We start from the raw sequence: 24718 nt of genomic DNA, 5'->3' as shown, positions 1-24718 counted from the left end.
TGAACCAGGAGGGGGCATGTACTTAGGATGCGGGCTTGATCCCCAGTGGGATGCGTGCAGGAGGTAACCAATCAATGATTCTCTCTCATCATTGATGTTTCTATCTCTCTCTCCCTCTCCCTTTCTCTCTGAAATCAATAATATATATATATGTATATATATATATATATATATATATATATATATATATATATATATTTTAAAAGGCAGATTAGCAGAGTGGATGAAAAAAATCATGATCTGCCCTAGCCGGTTTGGCTCAGTGTATAGAGCGCTGGCCTGTGGACTGAAAGGTCCCGGGTTTGATTCCGGTCAAGGTCACATGCCTGGGTTGTGGGCTCAATCCCCAGTGTGTGTGTGGGGGAGGGGTGTGCAGGAAGCAGCCAATCAATGATTCTCTCTCATCACTGATGTTTCTATCTCTCTCTCTCCCTCTCCCTTCCTCTCTGAAATCAATAAAAATATTTTAAAAAAGAAAAAAAATCATGATCTAACTACATGCATGGTCAATGAAATTCACCTTATATATAAAAATTTAGGTATTGAAAAGTCAAACATAAAAAAGATATACCATGTAATAAAAATCAAAAGTGGCTATATTAATATCAGATAAAGGATTCAGAGCAATTTATCAGATACAAAGAGGGAACTTATAAAATGATAAAAGGACCAATATACCAAGCAGACATAGCAATCCTAAATGTGTATGCACCAAACTACAGAACTATACATGAAACAAAACTGATAGAATTAGGAGAAATTCCATAAATATAGTTGGCGAGACTAGCAACCCTTCTCTCAATAATTGATAAAACTAAACAATAAAATCAGCAATGATACAAAATCAAGCACACAATCAACAATCTGAATCTAACCAACATTTATAGAATACTCCATCCAACAATAGCAAACTATTATATTCTTTCACAGAACACTGACCAAAAACCAGATCGTAGTCTAGGCCACAAAACAAATAACAACAAACTTAAAAGAACTGGAATTACACTGAACTGAAATTATCCTAATCAAATTAGAAATCAGTAACAGAAAAATTATAGAAAATTTCCCGGTAGAAAGCTCCGCCCTGGAGGAAAAAAAATGGCGACGGAATAGAGTCGTGTTTGGAGTCTGGTCCTGGGACGGAGAGTAGGAGCAGCAGAGGTTCGCAGGGGGAGTGTATGTTGGCAAGCCAAGGGACAGCTAAACTACAGGAGAAGGCGGGGGAGTGCTGGCCAGGGCTCCCCTGACCGTGCAGCACCCACAGGGGCTGGGTCTCCTCCCAGAGCTGCGGGCTCACCGGGCGCCTCGCCATCTTGCAAGGAAAGGAGGATTTTATTGGAAATCTGACTTTCCGCGACAACTGCAAACACTGAACAGCTGCGAGCACCAGAACACCGGTCCCCTATCGGCGCAAACATTCGGATTCAAAGGAACTCTTCACTGCACCACGGAAAGTTCAGATTTCGCCTGAAATAAGGTGTGGTTTCTAATCCCCAAGGTGGGAGGGAAGCGCGCGAGCCATAGGACCGGCAGAAACCGGGAGGTCTGTGCCTAGAAAAACCGGCGGCAGTTGGAGATGCCGTGATCCGTGAATGTGGAAGGGGGTCCTCTGAGCTGCTAACAGAAGTGACCTCTTAAAAGCAACTATTTTAATCGGACGAGGAGGAAGAGACTAAGAATTTTCAAAGGAGTGCAGGCTACTTAGTCTGGCGCACAGACCCACTGTCCGCACACTTGGGCTCTTTCCGACTCTGATTACTAAGCCCAATACATAGGAAAACCCAGGTGGAAAAACCCTGAAAGACTGCAGGGGGAAGTTGTTTTTTCGGAACCTGGGAGCAGAGCTGGGTGTGACCATCGGAGAGGCAGCTGTGAGGCACACACCTCCACAAACCGGTAGTGAGTGCCATAGAGGGGGAAAAAAAAAAAAAAAGCTAGAGAGGCCCGGAAGTCAATTCAGAAACACTGCCACCCAGGGGCTGAAACGCTAATTGTCTCTGGTGTAATAAAAAATACATATGAGAAATTAAGACACGGCCGGCTCAAAAAGCAGGACTGGCTTACAACACTGAGAAGCAGTGGAACGAAGCTGAACTGAAATACCGCCCAGACTGGGAAACAGGCATACCAAACAGAATATTAGAGGAAGTGAATGACAGCCGCTACTGCACATTTTAGTCTTCCTATTTTTTAATTTTTAACTCTTTTTTCAATTTTTTAATTCTTTTTTATTTTCATTTTTTGCATCTTTTATTTAAGAAACTAAATTTTTTTCTTTTTCCTCACTCGATTTTCACCTTTTTAATTATTACATTTTTATTTTCAATCAGCATTATTATTACTATTATTTTACTTTTTACTTTTTTTTTTTTAAATGTCATTTGATTTTCCCTTTCTTGTATTTTGGGATTAGTGTCCTACATTCTATTTGCATCTTTCCCTTACCCTATCTCAACGCTAACATTTTGCCATCACTCTCCTCCTAACCTTTCCCCTTTTGGTCTCCTGTTTTTCTTAACCCTTTCTGGCTATAGATTTTCCCTACTTTTTCAGTTTACCCTCTGCTAAAATTTCACCCTACTTATATATCTAATTCCCAACCTCCTGCTCCAAATCCATACATACCTCTCTATGCTACCTTAAAAAATTTATTTTTCTCTCTGGCCTTTTGTTGTTGTTTGCTTGAATGTTGATTAGATTGAATTTTTATGCTTTTTTATGAGATTGTTTTGATTATTCTTTTTGTTTGTTTGGTTGGTTCTTTTGTTTGCTTTGTTTTTGTTTGTTTTTTACTTTTGTTTTCCCTTGCCTCACTTGATATTAGTTGGTGTTGCAGTTTGTATTAATCTCCAGGCTCGTGTTGCTGGAATTTGCTGGGATTAGTGGTTGTTCTAGTGGAGTCTACTCCCCATATATATAGTTTGTTCCCCTTTTCTCTCTTAGTATTGTTCTTGTCTCTCTTACTTTTTTTCCTTTTCCTTTTTTTTCCTGCTCTTTTCCCAAGTTCAGATTCACACTCTTTTTTTTTTTGTTCTTTCTTTTTACTCTCCCTCTTCCACTCCTATACCCTAATTTGTCTTTCTCTGGTGGTTACCTTTATTGGAGGTTATTAATATCGTGAATACAATTCTGTTCAGGGCCTTGTGTGTTGTGCCTGGTTGTGTTGTATTTTGTACCTTTAAATCAATGCCAGAGAGAGAGAACTATATAACCAGACATCCGGAGAAGAGAGACCATGGGGAGACAAAGAAATAGCCCCCATAGGAAAGAGAAGCAGGCATCACCAGAAAACGAAGTAAACGAATTAGAGGCAAACAACCTATCAGAGAAAGAATTCAGAGAAATGGTCATAAGGTGGCTGAAAAGGATGGAAGACAAATTCGACAATATGAGTAAGAACCAAGAGGAAATGAAGAAGAACCAAGAAGAAATGAAAAATGACATCACTGCTGTAAAGAACTCAATAGAAAGCATCAAGAGTAGACTAGAAGAAGCAGAGGACCGCATAAGTGAGCTAGAAGACAAGATGGAAAAAAATACCCAATTACAACAGCTTCTAGAAACAAAAATTAGAAAGCATGAGGAGAGCCTAAGGGAACTTCGGGACAACACAAAACAAAACAACATCAAGATAATAGGGGTACCAGAAGGAAAGGAAACGGAGCAAGGAATAGAAAACCTGTTTGAAGAAATAACAACAGAAAACTTCCCTGATATAGGGAAGAAAAAACTCACACAAATCCAAGAAGCTCACAGAGTTCCAAGCAAAATGAACCCCAAAAGACCGACACCAAGGCACATTATAATTAAGTTGGCAAACACCAACGACAAAGTAAGAATCTTAAAAGCGGCCAGAGAGAGACAGACAGTTACATACAAAGGAACCCCCATCAGACTAGCAACTGATTTCTCAACAGAAACTCATCAGGCCAGAAGGGAATGGAATGAAATATACAAAGTCATGCAAAGGAAGGGTCTCAATCCAAGAATACTGTACCCAGCAAGGCTATCAATCAAAATTGAAGGTGAAATCAGGAGCTTCACAGACAAAAAAGGGCTAAGGGAGTTTATCACCACCAAACCAGCAATGAAAGAAATGCTAAAGGGTCTGCTGTAAAAAAAAAAAAAAAAAAAAAGAAAGAAAGAAATAGGAAGCAAAGAAGGAACACAGGCGTATAGAATAAAAATGGCGACAAATAAGTGCCTATCAATAATAACTTTAAATGTAAATGGATTGAATGCCCCAATCAAAAGACACAGGGTAACAGATTGGATAAGAAAACAAAACCCATATATCTGCTGTCTACAGGAAACCCACCTCAAAAAAAAAGGACGCATACAGACTGAGAGTAAAGGGATGGAAAAAGGTTTTCCAGGTGAATGGAAATGAAAAAAAAAGCTGGGGTAGCAATACTTATATCTGACAAATTAGATCTCAAAGTGAAGGACATTACAAGAGATAATGAAGGCCACTTCATAATACTAAAGGGAGAAATCCAACAAGAAGAAATAACTCTGGTAAACATATATGCACCCAATACAGGAGCACCAAGATACATTAAAAAACTCCTGGAAGATATCAAAGGAGAGATTGACAGCAATACAATCATAGTAGGAGACTTCAATACCCCACTATCACCACTGGACAAATCCTCTAAACAAAAAATCAGCACAGAAACATCAATCCTAAATGACTCACTAGACCAGATGGAATTAATCGACATCTTCAGAACATTTCACCCCAAAGCCACAGAATATACATTCTTCTCAAGTGCACATGGGTCATTTTCAAAGATAGACCATATGTTAGGACATAGGCAAAGTCTCTCCAAATTCAAGAAGATAGAAATCATATCAAGTATCTTCTCAGATCACAGTGGCATAAAACTGGAAATCAACTACAATAAAAACAACCCAAAGAAATCAAACACATGGAGACTAAACAGCATGCTATTAAACCATGACTGGGTTACCAAAGACATCAAGGAAGAAATAAAAAACATCATGGCAACAAACGACAATGAAAACACAACAATCCAAAATCTATGGGACACAGCGAAAGCAGTCCTGAGCGGGAAGTTCATAGCTTTACAAGCCTACTGCAAAAAACAAGAAACAATGGTAATAAATTACCTAACCCAACAACTCAAAGAGTTAGAGAGAGAACAACAAGAAAAGCCCAGTGTAAGCAGAAGGAAAGAAATAATAAAGATCAGAGCGGAGATAAACGACATAGAGACTAAAGAAACAATACAAAAGATCAACAAAACCAAGAGCTGGTTCTTTGAAAGGATAAACAAGATTGATGAACCTCTAGCCAGGCTCACCAAGAAGCAAAGAGAGAGGACACAAATAAACAAAATCAGAAATGAAAGAGGTGAAATAACAACAGACCCCGACGAAATACAAAGGATTGTTACAAAATACTACGAACAACTCTATTCCAACAAACTGGACAACCTGGAGAAAATGGACATATTCCTAGACAAATACAACCTTCCAAAACTCAATCAGGAAGAATCTAAACAGCTCAACAGGCCAGTAACTATGGAAGAAATTGAAGCAGTCATCAAAAAGCTTCCGGCAAACAAAAGCCCGGGGCCAGACGGCTTCACAGGAGAGTTTTACCAAACTTTCAAGGAAGAACTAAAGCCTATCCTCCTCAGACTATTCCAAAAAATTCAAGTGGAAGGAACACTTCCAGGTTCCTTCTATGAAGCCAGCATCACCCTAATACCAAAACCAGATAAAGACAACACAAAGAAAGAGAATTACAGACCAATATCCCTCATGAACATAGATGCCAAAATCCTCAACAAAATCCTAGCAAATCGGCTCCAGCAATCCATCAGAAAGATCATACGCCATGACCAAGTAGGATTTATCCCAGGGATGCAAGGATGGTACAATATCCGCAAATCAATAAATGTGATACATCACATAAACAAATTGAGAGATAAAAATCACATAGTCATATCAATAGATGCAGAAAAAGCATTTGACAAAATCCGACACCCTTTCTTGATAAAAACTCTCAACAAGGTGGGAATAGAAGGATCATACCTCAACATAATAAAAGCTATATATGATAAATCCAAGCAAACATCATACTCAATGGGCAAAAACTAAAACCATTTCCCCTAAGAACAGGAACAAGACAGTGATGCCCACTCTCACCACTCCTGTTTGACATAGTACTGGAAGTATTAGCTATCGCAATTAGGCAAGAAGAAGAAATAAAAGGCATCCAAATTGGAAAAGAAGAAGGGAAGCTGTCCTTATTTGCAGATGACATGATATTGTACATAAAAAACCCAAAAGATTCCATCAAAAAACTAATAGAATTAATAAATGAATTCGGCAATGTAGCGGGATACAAAATTAACGCCAAGAAATCTATGGCATTTCTATACACCAATAGTGAACTTACAGAAAGAGACTATAAAAGCAATCCCATTTACCATCGCACCAAAAAAATTAAGATACCTAGGAATAAACTTAACTAAGGAGGTAAAAGACCTATATGCGGAAAACTACAGGACACTGAAAAAAGAGATAGAGGAAGACGTAAACAGATGGAAGAACATACCATGTTCATGGATTGGTAGAATCAACATCATTAAAATGTCCATACTACCCAAAGCAATCTATAGATTCAATGCACTCCCCATCAAAATACCAACAGCATATTTCACAGACCTAGAAAGAACTCTCCAAAAATTCATCTGGAATAAAAAAAGACCCCGAATAGCCGCAGCAATCCTGAGAAAGAAGAATAAAGTAGGAGGGATCTCAATACCAGATTTCAAGCTGTATTACAAAGCCACTGTTCTCAAAACAGCCTGGTACTGGCACAAGAACAGACATATAGATCAATGGAACAGAATAGAGAATCCAGATATCGACCCAAACCACTATGCTCAATTAATATTTGACAAAGGAGGCATGAACATACAATGGAGTCAAGACAGTCTCTTCAATAAATGGTGTTGGGAAAATTGGACACACACATGCAAAAAAATGAAACTAGATCACCAACTTACACCATACACAAAAATAAACTCAAAATGGATACAGGACTTAAACATAAGATGGGAAACCATAAAAATACTAGAGGAATCCACAGGCAACAAAATCTCAGACATATGCCAAAAGAACTTCTTCACTGACACTGCCCCTAGGGCAATGGAAGCTAAAGAGAAAATTAACAAATGGGACTACATCAAAATAAAAAGCTTTTTTACAGCAAAAGAAACCATCAACAAAACAGCAAGAAAGCCCACTGCATGGGAGAACATATTTGCAAATGCCATCACTGATAAAGGTTTAATCTCCAACATCTACAGGCAGCTTATGCAACTTAATAAAAGGAAGATAAATGATCCAATAAAAAAATGGGCAACGGACCTAAACAGAATATTTTCAAAAGAAGAAAGAAGGAAGGCCAAGAGACACATGAAAACATGCTCAAAGTCACTTATTATCCGAGAGATGCAAATCAAAACAACAATGAGGTACCATCTCACACCTGTCAGAATGGCTATCATCAACAAATCAACGAACGACAAGTGTTGGCGAGGATGCGGAGAAAGAGGAACCCTCGTGCACTGCTGGTGCGAATGCAGACTGGTGCAGCCACTGTGGAGAATAGTATGGAGTTTCCTCAAAAAACTGAAAATGGAACTCCCATTTGACCTAGTAATCCCACTCCTGGGAATATACCCGAAGAAACTAGAAACACCAATCAGAAAGGATATATGCACCCCTATGTTCATAGCAGCACAATTTACAATAGCTAAGATTTGGAAGCAGCCTAGGTGCCCGTCAGCAGATGACTGGATCAGAAAACTGTGGTACATCTACACAATGGAATACTATGCTGCCATAAAAAAGAAGGAATTCTCATCATTTGCAGCAACCTGGATGGAATTGGAGAATATTATACTAAGTGAAATAAGCCAGTCAATGAAAGAAAAATACCACATGATCTCACTCATTTATGGATAATAAAGAACATTATAAACTGATGAACAAAAAGATAGATACAGAGACAGTACAGCAACAAACAGACTTTCAAATTACAGGGGGAAAGTTAAGGAGAGGTGGGGGAGATAAGAAATCAAAGGAAGGACTTGTATGCATGCATATAAGCATAAACAATGGACGCAAAACTCTGGGGGGTGAGGGCATGTATGGGTGTGTGGGGTGGTAATGGTAAGATATGTACACATATAATACCTCAATAAAAAAAAATGTAAAAAAAAAAAATTTCCCAAAAACTTGGATACTAAACAACATAAAAATGATAAAGTATCATATGATCGCACTCCTATGTGGAATCTAATGAACCAAATAAACTGACGATCAAAAAGATACCCAGAGACATAGGAGCATGAACAGACTGTTGAACCTCAGAGGGAAGGCAGGGGAGGGTGGGTGGGAAGAGATCAACCAATGAACTTGTATGCATATATGCATCACCTATGGAAACAAACAATGGGGTGGTGAGGGCCTGGGGCGGGGGGAGATGGGGGAGGGGAGAACCAGAGCAGGCTGGAAGAGGTTAATGGGGTCTTATGTAATACTTTCAACAATAAAGATTCAAAAATAAAACAAAATACCTAACATTTCATTTTACCTCCAAGATAAAATTTTAACAATGGAATGCTGAAATCCTACCACAGAGCATATGCCCGGTAGCTGGGTCTCAGGAAAGTCAGTTGTCATCATGGCCTCTCACTGGACCAAGCCCGAGCCCTCCTTCCTGGAGCTCAGATCCTTTTCCTCTGTTTCCTGTGCGCTTTTCACCTGTGCTGCCACTCCAAGGAAGGCAACTAAGGTGTTACCTCCAAGTGAGAAAACCTGCTTTGGCCTAAGACTGCTGTATCCAAGTTGCACAGCTTACTTCTTGGTCCCAGTTTCTTCACATGTAGGAAGAGAGTGAGAGGAACACCATTCTTGGCATTCTGGAGGTTTCTGTAAGCATCTTGAGACCTGGGCCTGTGTGCACCCTTTTCATCTTACACTCTCAGATGAGGACAGTGCCCAGAATAGAGTGGGCGCACAAATATCTGTAAGTGAGTATGTGGACATCTGCTTTCCTTCCTTTCCCTGTTCTAATACCTTATTTCATCCTCGTATTCCTGTTGGTTCTCGAAATTAAAAATTTATTTGCAGCTATTAGGTGATACCAAAATTCTTAGGGAAAAATTTATGAAAACTTACATTGAGCTCAACACATTCACATTCCATTGCTCTGCTGCTGTCAGTGGCCCTCCACTCTCCCTCTTCTGAAAGGCTCGGCCTGCAATGTCTATTTTTTTTCTATTTCTTTCCACATCCTAAATAGCCACACCCAAGTATTACAGGCAGAAGCTTTCTCCTCCACCATCCCCTGCCTTCCCTTGCAGCCAGATTTCTTCCTCTTATTCCAGGATATGTTCACAGGAAATGCTGACATGTGCCTCACAAATCTCTGAGACACATTCAATAACCCTCAACTAGCTGGGAGAGTCTCAAGAAGGGCATTTAAATGTCCCAAGATATTGCAGGGAATGGTGAAGAACAAGTACTCAGATTATTACTTTCAATCTTCCCAAAGGCTTAGCCAGATTTAAAAAGACAAACACAACCTACACTAAACTTGGGAAATATTTTTAATATAACATGCTTTGGTTCCCCAAATCACCACCTGACAAACCAGATGTTGCCAAAGAGTCCCATTAAATCTCTCCATCCCCGTCATCAACATCTTGTTTAAATATGTTGGGTTCTTGCTAAAAAAGAATCAAGTGTAACTTTTAAAAGAAAAAAGAAAATCTTTGTTATTACATTAAATGGTTTCCAAAATAATTTATTTTAAACTAGAGGCCCGGTACATGAATTCGTGCACCAGTGGGGTCCCTTGGCCTGGCCTGTGGCATCGGGCTGAAACCGGCTCTCCAACATCCCCAGAGGGGTCCCAGATTGCAAGAGGGCACAGGTCAGGCTGAGGGACCCCACCCCTGCACAATCAGGGCTGGGGAGGGATGTGGGAGGTTGGCCAGCTGGGGAGGGACCGCGGGAGGGCTCCAGGGTGTGTCTGGACCATCTCGCTCAGTCCTGATCGGCCGGACCCCAGCAGCAAGCTAACCTACCAGTAGGAGTGTCTGCCCCCTGGTGGTCAGTGCATGTCATAGAGACTGGTCGACCGTTTGACTGCTCCCCCTGGTGGTCAGTGCACATCAGAGTGAGCGGTTAAGTGGCCTTAGCATATCATTAGCATATTACGCTTTGATTGGTTGAACGGATGACCGGACGATTGGACACTTAGCATATTAGGTTTTTATTATATAAGATGAATCCATCAAGTCCAAAGAAAACAAAAATCAGGGAAAAAACTCAATATTTAATATTAATATTTAATAGTTAACATTAAATTGATTAAATAAATATATGTAACTATTCCTTTAAATAAATGCAACTACTTTCCCAGTAATTCCTAGGTATATTTTTAAATTTTATCCTTAAAGGAACTTTAACATTACCTTCACCTATTTCTAATCATGTCTGTGTTCCTGCCAATATCATGTCCTTACTTTGCCCAACTCTATATATGTATCTCCCATTTCAATCTGCAACCCCCTCTCAGTTCAGGCACCTCAGTGTGCTTTGCGGGGAAGGAACCCTGGACTAAAAAGTCAGCAGTCTGAAGTCAATAGTATTATTTCAGCCACTGGTTAATTAGGAGACTTGACTATGCCATTTAATCTCCCTTATCTATAAAACAAAGGTATTCAGCCAGGTGATTCCTACAATAAAGGATAACAAGGAAGCATAAAGTCTGGGTTTGTTAGGTGTGATAGGTTGAAAATCTGACCTTCACTTCACTCAAGATCATAGTAAAACTAACTCAGAAATATATTCTTGGACTGTTTTGCACCATTTACTTTTGTCTGGTGAGCAGGCCTGCAAGTAATCAATCACCAGTTTCCAGAACAGTGAAGCTGAGGAGCCAGAGATGATATAAACTCCCGGGAAGATGGGACTTCACACTTAATGAAGCCACACTCCACTTAGTGACAATGTTAGAAGACACAGACATCCCTGAGAACATCCTGGAGAAACCCAGAAGGACCACTGCTCCATCTAGAACAAGAGGCGTGGTTTTTCAGTTTGTAATTGTTTCTAAACAAACAAGTTTCCACATCCTTTGACTTTAAAGAAATATTCCATCACCACTGTCTTTAATAAGCACTTGTTAATACCAGAATCCCCTTATTTGTCTGTGTATTTCCTTTTCCAAATCCTCACTCTACTTCAAAAGCCAGTTGATGGGAGAGGCTCACCAAACTTTTGTTGAAGAAATTAATTATCAGCATTATATTTATACAGAACGCCCAAAAATTGCTAATTAGATGAAAAGAAATAAGTTATAAACTTTAGAGGTCTACATCTAAGTTTTAAAAACTGGATTGCTGATTATTAACTATTACTAGGGGCCCAGTGCACACAATTCGTGCACGGGGGAGGGGGTGTCCCTCAGCCCAGCCTGCACCCTCTCCAATCAGACATCCCTCTTGCAATCTGGGACTGCTGGCTTCTAACCGCTCACCTGTCTGCCTGCCTGATCACCCCTAACTACCTCTGCCTGCCTGCCTGCCTGATCGCTCCTAACTGCCTCCCCTGCCAGCCTCAACTCGCCCCCAATGGCCCTCCCCTGCCAGCCCGATCTTGCCCCCAATGGTCCTCCCCTGCTGGCCTGATGTCGCCCCTAACTGCCCTCCCCTGCCGGCCTGATCTTGCCCCCAACTGCCCTCCCTTGCCGGCCTGATCACCCCTAACTGCCTCTGCCTGCCTCATTGACCCTAACTGCCCTCCCCTGCCAGCCTGATCTTGCCCCCAACAGCCCTCCCCTGCCAGCTTGATCTCACCCCCAACTGCCCTCCCCTGCTGGCCTGATCTCCCCTAACTGCCTCTGCCTTGGCCCCTACCAACATGGCTTTGTCTGGAAGGAAGTCAGACGTCTGGAAAATGGCCGGTCGACCCGGTCTAAGTAGCATATTACCCTTTTAGTAGTATAGGTAGATTATATAGGATAGGGGGGTGGGGAGGGAAGCCTTTTTCAGCAGGAGGAGATGCTCTTGGCAGACAAAAACACATAATCCTTATATCTGGACTGATAGCCAGCCATATGCACCATACTACCAAACCGGCCATGAAAAAAACTCAACTGCCTTCTTACACCTTATACCAAACAGCCCTTAAAATCCTTCCTCAGCCCCCACCTTAGGTTCTGCCTTCACAGTTCACCCAGATTTGGTTCTGATTGGTTGGTTTCTATGCCAGTCAGCGTCAAAAGCTCTGCTTCCTAGGCAGCTATTGGCTCCTGGCACTTCACCCAGATTTGGTTCTGATTGGTTGGTTTCTATGCCAGTCAGCATCTCCAGGCCTATCTCTGGGCCTGATCAAAGAGGTGGGGCTGATCAGCAGCCCCCAAGGAGGCCCAGAGAGAAATAGAGGCATGGCTGCTGCCAAAGCTGGGAGAGAAAGAGAGAGGCAACGGCTGATCAACAGCTGCCACAGAGGCTGAGGATCAGACCCTGCCTCTCTCTCTGCAGGCCTCTCTCTGGGCCTAATTCACAGCCCCCTCGGCAGTCAGTGTTCGGTCGAGCCTTGGTCGTTACGGACCCTGGCTCTTTATATATATAGATAGGTTCTTGTTCATTTGTGCTACTAGGATTTCACTGCCAAAATAAGGCAAAAGAAGAGTCAAGGCTGGGTTATTAGGCATTCTCTTAACAAGAAGTAGCTACTTGTAGCATATGCCATAGGATAAGGATTGTGGCCATCTGATGACTCTGGTTCAGACACAACCTGAACTAAGTTTAGAAAAACTCAGGTTAAATTATGGTCAGTGTATTTTAGTACTAACTATGTTTTGAGATGTAACCTTGAAAAACAATGAAGAAAAGACTGCATGGTTATTTGCTACAAACCATTACCTAACCATGTCTAAAACATAACCTTTACTGCCTATTTCCTAATGCATTTATACTTCCTAACAGCCTCAACATTTGAGAAATTCTAATAATAAAATCTATTTGAAAAATTTCAACAAAAAAAAGAATACGTAGCATCATATATTTTCAGAGTCATTTGCTACTAGAAGGAAGGCTGCATTTTGGACTTCTATTTCTTTAAGGGTATGGGGAAATAATACTCTCATAAATATAGGCAATAAGAGAAGACTAGACACTCAAATAAAATGGGGTACAATATGCAGAATGGAAAAGCTATTAAATGCACATTCACTTATGTAACACACACAAGAGAAGCTTTAGAAAGCACATACACTCCTATGAGACAAGAAAAAGACAACTTAAAAAAAATTAACAGCCATGGCCGATTCAAAATGTTTAGAGATTAGAGTAAAAAAGGTGGAACAAAACATCAAAAGAGTAAATGACAAGAAGAGGGGTTAATTACTTACAGGAATTCTTCTCCAGGAGGTTTGGGTATATTTATCGGCATATGTGCATTTTTCCTCTTTAGATTTTTGGTGGCAGTTACACCGTGTTGCCTGGACAAAAACACAAATTTTTATACTGGTATAATTTTTCATATACCTGTACATGGACAAACGAAGTAATCAGGATCTCTCTTAGGGGGTAGAAATAAAAGGGCAAACATCAAGATCTATTAGATAGTCACCTGTCTTATTCAGAGATGGGGTTCTAGAGTCAACTTACAATTTTGAATAGTTAAAATTACCTTTGGAAATCTCTTATTATGCATAAAACACACTACCTATGACTTTACACATATAGATACAGTACTATATATATATAGATGTAGAATATATATGTAACAATATGTAGTATCTAAAGAATACAATTGTAAGATTTTAAGTATTTCCCTAAACTATGATGCTACTACAATAACTGCAGCACAATTTCTTAAATTCATTTTTGATTGGATTCTACTGGATATTAAATATGCCAGCCCACAAATAAGCTTGTCTTTTCACATGACCAGTGCTTTCAAGCTCCTGTAAGGATGTGCTGACTTCATTGGACTGGGAAACTGAAGGGTCTCTGCCCTTTGACAAGACCTATCTGGGCATATCAGTCCATAAATGCATCCTCTACACATGGTTCTCCTCAAGCATATTCAGTGAGTCACTTACACACACAAAGGAATGTGTCTATTGTGTAAACTTTGGTCTTTCAACTAAATACCAATTTTTTTAAAAATAAAAAGACTGATAATGAGAATTTTTCTTCAGTGGGAAGTTGTAATATAACCTTATTATTTGTTAAATAACTCCAATAGAGGTAAATATGCTTTCTTGTAGGGATACCTATATAACAAATTCTTGACTATTGCATCAAGCTAAAATTGTAAGTTTCTACTTTAAAAATAATTACCTGTAGGGAGCGGTTATAAGGTTAAGCCTCGGACTGACCTGCTGGCAAAGTCGCAAACAAGTCCCAGCTTGGAGGGCACAGTACTCTTAGCATAATTAAATCTGATCTTGTGACTGCTCCCTAGATCTTTCCTGGGTAGCTAATGGGCTGTGGGAGGGGGAGCAAGTGCTGCCAAAACAAGTGAAACTTACAACAACATTGTAAATTACCTAGTTTGTCCCTGACTATAAATAAAACATCAGCTTTGCAGTCTGGATCTGTTCTGTGGCCTCAGCAAGGCACAGAAGATCCACCTAGACCCAGCTTATTCTCTTGTCTATCTTTTTTCTTAATCCTTAACCGCCCTCCCTCAGGCTCGCCGAACCCTTGGCTGTGCTGGCGCGGCCCAATTACTAATATTCAAAATTTATCTTAATTGCAATGGGATCATTCCAATTTCCATTTATAAAATAAAATCTAATTAAAACAAAAAGATATCTGTAAGTAGTGACATTTTCCACTTCTTGTAGTACAGACATATTTCCAATTCCTAAGAAATGAGATGGTCATTAAAACAAAATCCTATGTAATAAAAGGGTAATATGCAAACTGACCATCACTCCAACACACAAGATGTCCATCCCCCATGTGGTCAAAGATGGATGCCCCCATGTGGACACAAGATGGCCACCACAAGATGGCCTGCAGGGGAGGGCAATTGGGGGTGACCAGGCCTGCAGAGTAGGGCAGTTGGGGGCAACCAGGCCTGCAGGGGAGGGGAGTTGGGGGAGGGGACCAGGTCAGCAGGGGAGAGCAGCTGGGGGGGGGGGGGACCAGGCCTGCAGGGGAGGGCAGTTAGGAACAACCAGGCCTACAGGGGAGGGCTATTGGGGGGCACCAGGCCTGAAGGGGAGGGGAGTTGGGGGGGACCAGGCCAGCAGGGAAGCAAAGTTTGGAGGACTAGGCCTGCAGGGGAGGGCAGTTGGGAAGGACCAGGCCAGAAGGGGAGGGCAGTTGGGGGGGACCAGACCTGCAGGGGAGGGCAGTTGGGGGGGACTAGGCCTGCAGGGGAGGGCAGTTGGGGGGACCTGGCCTGCAGGAGAGGGAAGTTGGGCGTGACCAGGCCTGCAGGAGAGGGAAGTTGGGCGTGACCAGGCCTACAGGGGAGGGCAGTTGGGGGTACCAGGCCTGCAGGGGAGGGCAATTGGGGGTGACCAGGCCAGCAGGGGAGGGCAATTAGGGGCAATCGGGCCGGCAGGGGAGCAGTTAGGCGTCGATCAGGCTGGCAGGGGAGTGGTTGGTGGGTGATCAGGTTGGCAGGCAGAAGCAGTTAGGGGCAATCAGGAAGGCAGGCAGGCAAGTAGTTGGGAGCCAGCAGTTCTGGATTGTGAGAGGGATCCCAGATTGGAGAGGGTGCAGGCTGGGCTGAGGGATATATACACCTCCCCTCTTACCCTGCACGAATTTAGTGCACCAGGCCTCTAGTTCAATATATAATTGACTATTGAACAATGTGGGATTTAGGTGTGTCAACCTCCTGTGCAATTGAAAATCTGCATATAACTTTTGATTCCCCCAAAGGTTTACTTATAGCCTTCTGTTGACCAGAGCCATAATAACATAAATAGTTGATTAACACATATTTTATATGTTACATGTATTATATACTGTATTCTTTTTTTTAAAAAAAATCTTTATTATTGTAAGTATTACACATGTCCCCTTTTTCCCCATTGACCTCTTCTAGCCCATTTCCACCCCCACCCAGGCCTTCACCATCCTATTGTCTGTATCCATGGGTTATGCATATAAGCATACAAGTCTTTGGTTGATATCAGATGAGTGGATATATACTGTATTCTTATAATAAAGCTCCAGAAAAGCAAACGTTATTAAGAAAATCATAAGGAAAATACACTTATAATACTGTATGAATTTACTGAAAAAACAAACTGTGTATAAGTGGACCCATATAGTTCAATCCCATGTTGTTCAATTCAAGAGTCAACTTAAGAGTCTCTAGGTATTCACTCCAATAGGACTTTTCACATATTTAGGAGGTGTGTAAAGAAGGAAAGATAATATAAAACATTCATCTTAAGCCAAGCATATGACTTATTCTCTTTTCTCTAGTGTGATTCTGGAAATAAGTTCCTCTCTGTGTCTGTGTGCTATCAGATGAAGAGTAAGAATTGGCAAGTATCTGAGTTTTCCATAATTAGGAAAACCTAGTTTTTAGTAATATGCTTTTCATTTCCAACAAACATTTTCCTTGGCTTGTTGGTATTTTTATGCCATTATGTTCTTGTTATCCTGGCCTTTTATATTATTAGAAACTAAATTATATTTAACTTCGAGACAGTATATGTATTTTCATGTGGAAATATATTTGAATATATTTGAATCTGTAACCACTATACAATTATAAAGATTCTCCTCAGCATCACTCACGGAGGAGAACCATTTCCTTAGAACACTCTTCACTGTCTCCAACAGACAGCCGTGCAGGTATCGAGTCTGATACCCAGTTTCCTTCTGCTATCAGAGAGAAAACCCCTTGTTCTCAGCTCACCAGTACTCACTTCTTTAAAAACACATTAAGAAAAGGCATTTACCCTGTATCAATAAAATGACTGTAAATTGGTGAATTTAAAAACCCCAAAACATAAGGCCACTGAAAATGAATGGACAAAGATTTTATTTTCACCTTGAATGTTTACTATTTAGACTGTAAGTTGAACCACATACTTTTAGAGTGCACATCACCTAAAAATAATATAATAGTGCAACTTTGAAAGCCAAAAATAAAGTCAAGTTTAAATTCTGGCTACCAGTTTAAAAAGTCTTCACTTCACATACTATACTATAATACTTACAAGCTGATGTTCTAATAGTTGGATTTTTTCATCTTTTTTCTTTATTTCCTCTTTAAGTTGTTTTATTTCAATTAATAAATCTTCATTCTGAAACATTACAAAAAATTTAACATGAAGTATTTAATGACATTTAAAATACTCTAATGAGAAACATTAAATCAACGATGAAGACTGAGCAATGAATGATTAATTTATTCAAGGTAAAAATTCTTCTTAAATATTCCAGCTATAGCCTAAAAAATAACACAAAAAACACATTTTAGTGTTCTATGAATTCATATTCTAATGGAATTTGATGTGTAAAAATTGAACAATAGCAGCAACAGCTAACATTCATTGAGTACTCAACAGGGGCCAAGAACTAAGTACTTTTAGGTATCAACGCATTTTATCCTGACTACAACCCTGAGACAGGTACTATTATCCCCATTTTACAGATTAAAACACTGGGACACAGGCTATATAGTACAAGTTACATACAAAACAGTAACTCCAGCTAAATTTTAAGGGATGTATAAGATGTGCCTGTCACTGAAAATGAAGGGCACAACAAGCAGAGGGAACAGTATAATTAAAGGAAGAGTTATTTCATGGCTGGTTCCAAAATCAGGAGAGCCCTGGCCAGTGTGGCTGTTGGCTGGGCAAAACCCTGTGCACCAAAAGGTTGCCAGTTCCATTACTGATCAAAGCACATGCCCGGTATGCAGGCTCGGTCCCAGGTAGGGTTTGTGCAGGAGGCAGCCGATCAATGTTTTACTCTCACATGGATGTTTTTCTTTCTCTCTTCTTTCCCTTATCTTTTCTATAAAAATAATAAAAAATCTTTTAAAAAAGATTATTTTTTGAGAAGCCACTTTTCTGAAAACTGCTTGAGTCAACTTAATCTATAAGAAATTCTTAATAGTATTAAATGGAAATCTATTATCAAGTTAAGCCAGAATCCTGTTATATTTTTAAATATAAAGTATCATTACCCTATAGCTAGCCTATTTTGTTTACTACTATTCAATTACCCAGAAATACATACTGAAGAAGTAGTGCAAGCAAGGATACTAGAATGCGTGTGTGTGTGTGTGTGTGTGTGTGTGTGTGTGTATATATATATATATAAATAAATAATACTATCATGTTTCCAGAAAGAAAAACATCTAAGCAAATAATTAGGATGTATTGTTACTGAGCAAAGGTATGCCATCTCCTTCAGATCTGTTAGGAACAAAAAGACTTGCAGTTTCTTTAACAAGGATCAGAAACAGATATTTTACGAAGACTTTAACATAGCAAGTAAGCATTACAATGAGGAATAAATGATTTTTTAAAATGCTGTTATGTAAGTAGGAAGCAAGCCACATAGAAAGTTTTTACCAAAATGAAACGTTTGGGTTTGAGTCACATGCAAGGGAACGTTTGGGTAGACTCCAAGCAGAGGCATTATTTACTTGCATTTTTTAAAGGTCACTTTGAGGTCTTTGGCATTTTATGTAGAGAGTAGAAAAGGCTGAGAAAGCAAGCAGAATGATCTGTATGAAGCTATTTCTGAAATCTACACAAGAAATGTGATATATGGAGAGGAAAGAATATCTGAGCGATAGCTTTTTGAGGTAGAACTCATAAGATTTATTAATGGATTGGTTGCAATGTCTGAGGAAAAAGATTTTACATTGTTGGTTTGAACAAGTGAATAGATGGCTCTTTCTATGGAGCTGGGTAAGAGAGGAAAATAACAGTTTGGGAAGGGGTGTGAGGAGATTAATCAAGAGCTTCCTTGGTCTCTGGCTTTTGTCAACTGAGCAAACTGGAATCTCTTTGATCTGGCAGAGAGAGGAGAGGAAAGTCATGTGTTTATTCCCTATCACATTTCTTTTTTGTTTTGTTTTTAATCCTCACCCAAGGATATTCTTCCAATGATTTTTAGGGAGAGTGGAAGAGAGAAGGAAAGACAGAGAGGAATATCGATGTGAGAGAAACACATCGATTGGTTGCCTCCTGCATGAGTCCTGACCAGGGCTGGGAGGAGCCTGTAACCAAGGTAAGTGACCGGAATCGAACTGGGACCCTTTGGTCTGCAGGCCTACGCTCTATCCACTGAGCCAAACTAGCTAGGGCCCTATCTAAAAAAATCCTATATGATAAAAGGCTAATATGCAAATTGTCCCCTCAGGAATTCGAATGGCTGGGAGTTCGACCGCTCGCTATGACCACCAGGGGGCGGTGCAGAATGAAGGAAGGCCCCGGCTGGCAGCTGGCAACCAGGGGAAGGAAGGCCCTGATAGGCACTGATTGCGGGCCAGGCCTAGGGACAAATTTTGTGCACCAACGCTCTAGTAATATTAACGAAAAAAATAAAATCCTGTTATGTATACTGCAATTGGAAAACTCTTTATTATATATAAAAAAGATTTCCAGTTGAAATTAAAGAGTTTAGGAATTTGAAAAATTCATAAATCAAGACCAAAAAAAGACAGATTGCAGATCATGAAAGATATGTTTTAAGCTATGTGGCAAATGATGCTATTAAAAATGATAATATTTAATTACATAAAATTTTAAAGCATCTATACAATTACCATCAAAGTTAAAAGCTGGAGAAAACCTAAGGAAACATGACAAAGGGTTTATATCTCAGTTCACTAAAAGCCTATTCAAACACATAAAACCATTTTCTAGGCTCCAAAAGACCAAGAGGCAGTCCTCACAGCATATGTCATTGGCAAACTGTTCTGTTTAACTTGTTGAAGAATGTAAATTAAAGTTTATATTAAAGATATTATTTGTAGGTGTTAAATTTGAGAAAAATACCCAATGTGATTAATAGGACTGCAGGAAAATATGGCAATTATAAGATACCACAAAAGACAAACATATGGCTATCCAAGAGTCATAAAAATACTTGCAGTCTTTGACTTGGTTATCCCATTTCTAGGAATCTATGCCAAAGAAATGGTCCTATGTATGAGAAAACTTACAACAAGGTATTATCTGAAAGTTTACAAATATACACCTGTCCTATAGGGAACAATTGAAATACAACTTGATGGAGTACTAGTTAGCCATCACTCAGTCAGTGTTAAGTTCTGCCACTGATGGAGGAAAGGACCCCAAAATGAAATCAAAATACAATCCTACATAATAAAAAGGTAATATGCAAATTGCATCACTCCGCTATGCCCACGATTGGGCCGGCTGGAGGCGCGGGGGGCGGACTCAGGGTTGCCGATTGGCTGGCGGTAGGAGTGGGGGGCAGGGACTCGCGAGTCCCCAACCCCCGCTCCTCCCGCAGGCCTAAACGGCCGATGCTGCGGAAGGACCCATGGGGCCGGCAGAAGACGCTGGTGGCGGAACTCGGGGTGGCCGATTGGCTGCCGGCACCAGTTTTCCGCCAGCACCAGTTTTCCTCTGGTCACCCGCCGATCAGAGTTCCTCTCAGGGTAGCTGATCGCGCTGGCGGGAGGCGCTCTGCTCGGCGGGTGGCCAGAGGAAAACTGCTGCTGGCGGAAAACTGGTGCCGGCAGCCAGGTGAAAGTCTATTGCACGAAACTTCGTGCAATGGGCTTCTAGTTAGTAATAACACTGATAAGTACCATGTACTCATCATATGACAGGCACTGCTCTAAGGATTTTACACATGAAGATCAGCAAAGGAGAATGCAACAGGGGATGGGTTAGCTCCAGGAGAGCTTTAAAGGATGAGTAAAATGTTCTGAAGACACAGAAGTGTGACAGGTCTTGGGTTTTAGGATGAGAGAGGCTAAGTATTGTAGACAATACGGAGATGAGGACAAGCACAGCACATGTGGAGAACTACAAGTGGTGCCAATGCACAAAAGCTGTGGTGGGAGCAATGTGGTTAATTACTAGGCCATGGCCAGATCAGAGTATCAAGTATGGCCTAAGCCAGGGAGTGACACATGAATTTGCATTTGAGATGTCTTTGACAGCTGTTTTGAAGACACACTTGACAACATCAACAACAAAACTAGGCCAGGAAACTTATTGTCAAGATGTAATACTCCAGACAAGTAGAAGCCTGACACACAAGAGTGATAATAGGGGTGAGAAGGGAGAGGAGTAAAATCAAATTAGAAGATTTTGGTGATTCGCTGGATGTGAGAGGAGAACCCAGAGGAGCAGTCAAGAGTGAAACCTGAAGGAGTGACACAGAGGAATGGCGGTCTAACGGAGCATCTGTTCCTCTCCGATGACATTTCTACAAGTTAACCACCTATAATTCAACAAAGAAGTCCCTGCCCAGCATTAGACGCATGCCTGAGCGACTGTGCACTGAAACAACTAAAGGTGGGCATCTGGGAATAAGGGGGGAGATGAGAAGGAGGAAAGCCTGCAGCTGGGAGCTGGTGGCTGGGCTGGGAGAGGGGAGGAAAAGCAGGCAGTAGCAGGCACTTCCTTGGGCCAGGAGGCACAGAGAGCTGCACGTGCGGGGCGGGGGGCGGGCAGCCCAGCAGGGCCAGCAGCCTGTGTGAGAGAGAACAGTGTCTGAATCAGCAGACGCCTGACAGAGCACTGTCGTCCAGGGCGGTGGTGTATCAAACAGAAACAGAACCAGAGAGCCCTGCTGCCACTTGGACTCCCCAAACTCCCCTCCCGCTGCCCTGGGAGTCGGGCCCAGGAGCTACGGTCTGTGAACCAAGAGCTGCTGCAGTGGAACCGCTGCTTCCCTCTGTGCTGAGCCCCAGAGGGGTGCTTGGGGCAGGACTGCATGGAGGTCAGAGATCACCATTACAGTGAGAGCAAAACAAGCCCCACCCCAAGCAGCATGGCTGTATTGTGGTTTGTTTGTTTTTTAAATTTCTTTATTGATTAAGGTGTCACATATTTGTCCTCATCCCCCCATTCCCATCCCACACCCCTCCCCACGGATGCCCCAACCCCCTGTTGAACTTAACCATTGGTTAGGCTCCTATGCATGCACACAAGTCCTTTGGTTGATCTCTCCCCCCTACCCCCACCCTCCCCTACCCTCCCTCTGAGGCCCGATAGTCCGATCAATGCCTCCTTGTTTCTGGTTCTGTTCTTGTTCATCAGTCTATGTTGTTCATCATTTCCCCTAGATGAGTGAGATCATGTGTTACTAGAAATATACTTATAAGAACCGAATGTGAGACGAGCAATAATAGTTATGCTGACAGGCAAATGAATCAGTCTGTAGTGAGTTTCTTTCTGGACCAACAGTTCTTTTGAGACCCAATTTCAATGTCCACCAGTTCCTTATGTGTACATGTCGGCACTGACTTTTCAGCTCTGGATGGTGGACAAATGGTGGTAATGCAGGTCCGACTCCCTCTGGTTTGGTCTCGGCCGGACCCAGGGGCGCGGCCTCACCCGGACTCAGGGGCGCGCGGCCTCACCCGGACCCGGGACCCAGCATCACCTGGGCCCCGGGGTGCGTGGCCTCACCGGACCCAGGGGCGCATGGCCTCACTCGGACCCAGGGGCACGCGGCCTCACCTGGACCCGGGACCCAGCGGGGCCTCGTCTTCCCGATCCCAATTCCTGTTGATCAATTCCCTCTCAGCAATTCCTTCGGCCATTTTCTCAAAGCTCCAGGGCGGCTGCCGTGGAACTTGCTGGGCGGCGGGCTCGGTGAAGCTCCGGTGCACCCGGTGTGCGGCGGCGGGCTGGTCCGAGGTCGCTGCGGCGGCACTCGGGTCTGCAGCGGCGACCAGTCGCCGGGCGAGCGCTCCTGGATCCGGGACCCAGCGGGGCCTCGTCTTCCCGATCCCAACTCCCATCGGTCAATTCCTTCTCAGCAATTCCTCTGGCCATTTTCTCAAAGTTCCGGGGTGGCTGCCGCGGAACTCGCTGGGTGGCGGGCTCGGCGAAGCTCTGGTGCGCCCGGTGCGCGGCGGCGGGCTGGTCCGAGGTCGCTGCGACAGCGCTCGGGTCTGCAGCGGCAGCCCAAGATGGCGGCATAGGGCGGACGCCTGATTGCTGCCTACCACAACAATTTTGAAACTACAACGGGAAAACAGAGCAGACACCATCCAGAACCACCGGAGGGCTGGCTGAGCGGATGCTCTACAACTACAATAAAAGAGAGGGGGACGCGGGATGATGCTGATGCCGGTGAGCCAAAGACCACACTTTAAGAACTACGGCTCTGGCGACACAATGGCGGCCTGGAACGTGCTCGGTGCAGTTCCCCCAGCGGTCTCCGGCTGAGGGGACGGCTCCGCTCGCTGCTGCCGAGCACAGACAGACGAGCCACTGGGAGACATGGGGTGGGAGACTCCGCGCTTGCTGACCTCCGAGTCCTTCGATAATCTCTGAGCCCCGGAAGCGGCCAGGCGACCGGCTGTATTGTTTTTTGCTTTTCATTTCAGAGAGGAAGGAGGAGAAAGGTCAGGGGAGGGGAGACATCAATGATGGGAGAGAATCATTGATGAGAGGCCTCCTGCACGCCCCACACTGGGATTTGAGCCCACAATCGGGACATGTACCCTGACCGGGAATTGAACCGTGACCTCCTGTTTCACAGGTTCAAGCTCAATCACTGAACCACATCCCGACTGTATTGCTTACTGAAGCCAGGGAGGCTCCAATCTAGGAAAACACAGAGGTAAAAATCTTGTAATTCAGCACCATCTACAGGAAAATAGTAGAAAGACTTCTTCAGAGATAAATGAGAAAGCAAAGGAGGACAGCAAATACCATGAAGGACTACAGTAATGACAATGACCAGAAAGAAAATGAAAAATCCCCAGAAAGCAGGTCAGAACACATGGAAATGTGATATAATCTTGAGATTTCAAGACTGCAGTTCTGAAAATACTCAATGAGATATGAGCAAATAATGACAGACAATTCAGTTCATTCAGAAACAAGTCAATAAGCAAATGACTACTTTATCAAAGAGATTAAAACTTCAAAAAAGAACCTATCAGACATCCTGGAAATGAAGCCGCAATTAAGGAGATTAAGAGCGAACTACTGCGGCCCATCCTGTGCAGCAGCGGCGCTGCTGCTGTCTGCCTCCAGCCGCTCAGCCTGGGGCTGCAGGGGCCACAGCGAGCTCGCCTCCCGTGGCCAGGGCAGCCCAGAGCAGGAGACCAGGTGGTCACCCTGCCTCACTTACGAATCTGATGATAAGAAACCTAAGTGCTGTGAGAAGAGAGGCAATGGGAAAGAGACAGGTGGAAGTGGCACCGGGCACTTTACTAAAATAGTGGGCTTTAGGGTTAATCCCTTCTGACCATCCCAGCGCAGACCATTTTCCTAAAGAAATGTCAAGTGGAATGTGAGGAAAGAGGAAGAACAAGTATTCCTACCATGTATCTCCCTTCACCTTTGTGACAAGTTCAGCTCATGCACAGCAGTATTTTTAGACAACAACAGTATTTGTCAGTCTAATCTCAGAATCGCCCTGCAATGTGCAGCATTAGCAATATATTAGCACATCACACACAGGTCCAGCCTGGCAGAGGGGCTCGGATGGAC

General features: G+C 42.5%; 1 protein-coding gene across 7 annotated transcripts in view; it reads right to left on the bottom strand.

The window, feature by feature from the left end:
- Positions 1 to 24718, bottom strand: part of CCSER2 (coiled-coil serine rich protein 2) — a 243540-nt gene that overhangs the window by 24276 nt on the left and 194546 nt on the right. For 6 of the 7 annotated variants that reach the window (XM_079793281.1, XM_079793280.1, XM_079793282.1 and 3 more), the window contains 2 exons: positions 17264 to 17350; positions 13472 to 13561 (listed from right to left, as the gene is read on the bottom strand). The exons of the other annotated variant lie outside the window; for it this stretch is intronic. In XM_079793281.1, coding sequence (XP_079649407.1) covers positions 13472 to 13561; positions 17264 to 17350 — 177 coding nt within the window. Of the gene's footprint in view, positions 1 to 13471; positions 13562 to 17263; positions 17351 to 24718 lie in introns of those variants that run through there. 7 annotated transcript variants of the gene reach the window in all.

The sequence above is a fragment of the Cnephaeus nilssonii genome (genome assembly GCF_951640355.1).
Source record: "Cnephaeus nilssonii genome assembly, chromosome: 16".
In the NCBI taxonomy this organism is placed as follows: Eukaryota; Metazoa; Chordata; class Mammalia; order Chiroptera; family Vespertilionidae; genus Cnephaeus; species Cnephaeus nilssonii.
Note: the sequence above shows the minus strand (reverse complement) of the source record. Positions and strands in the feature narration are given on the sequence as shown.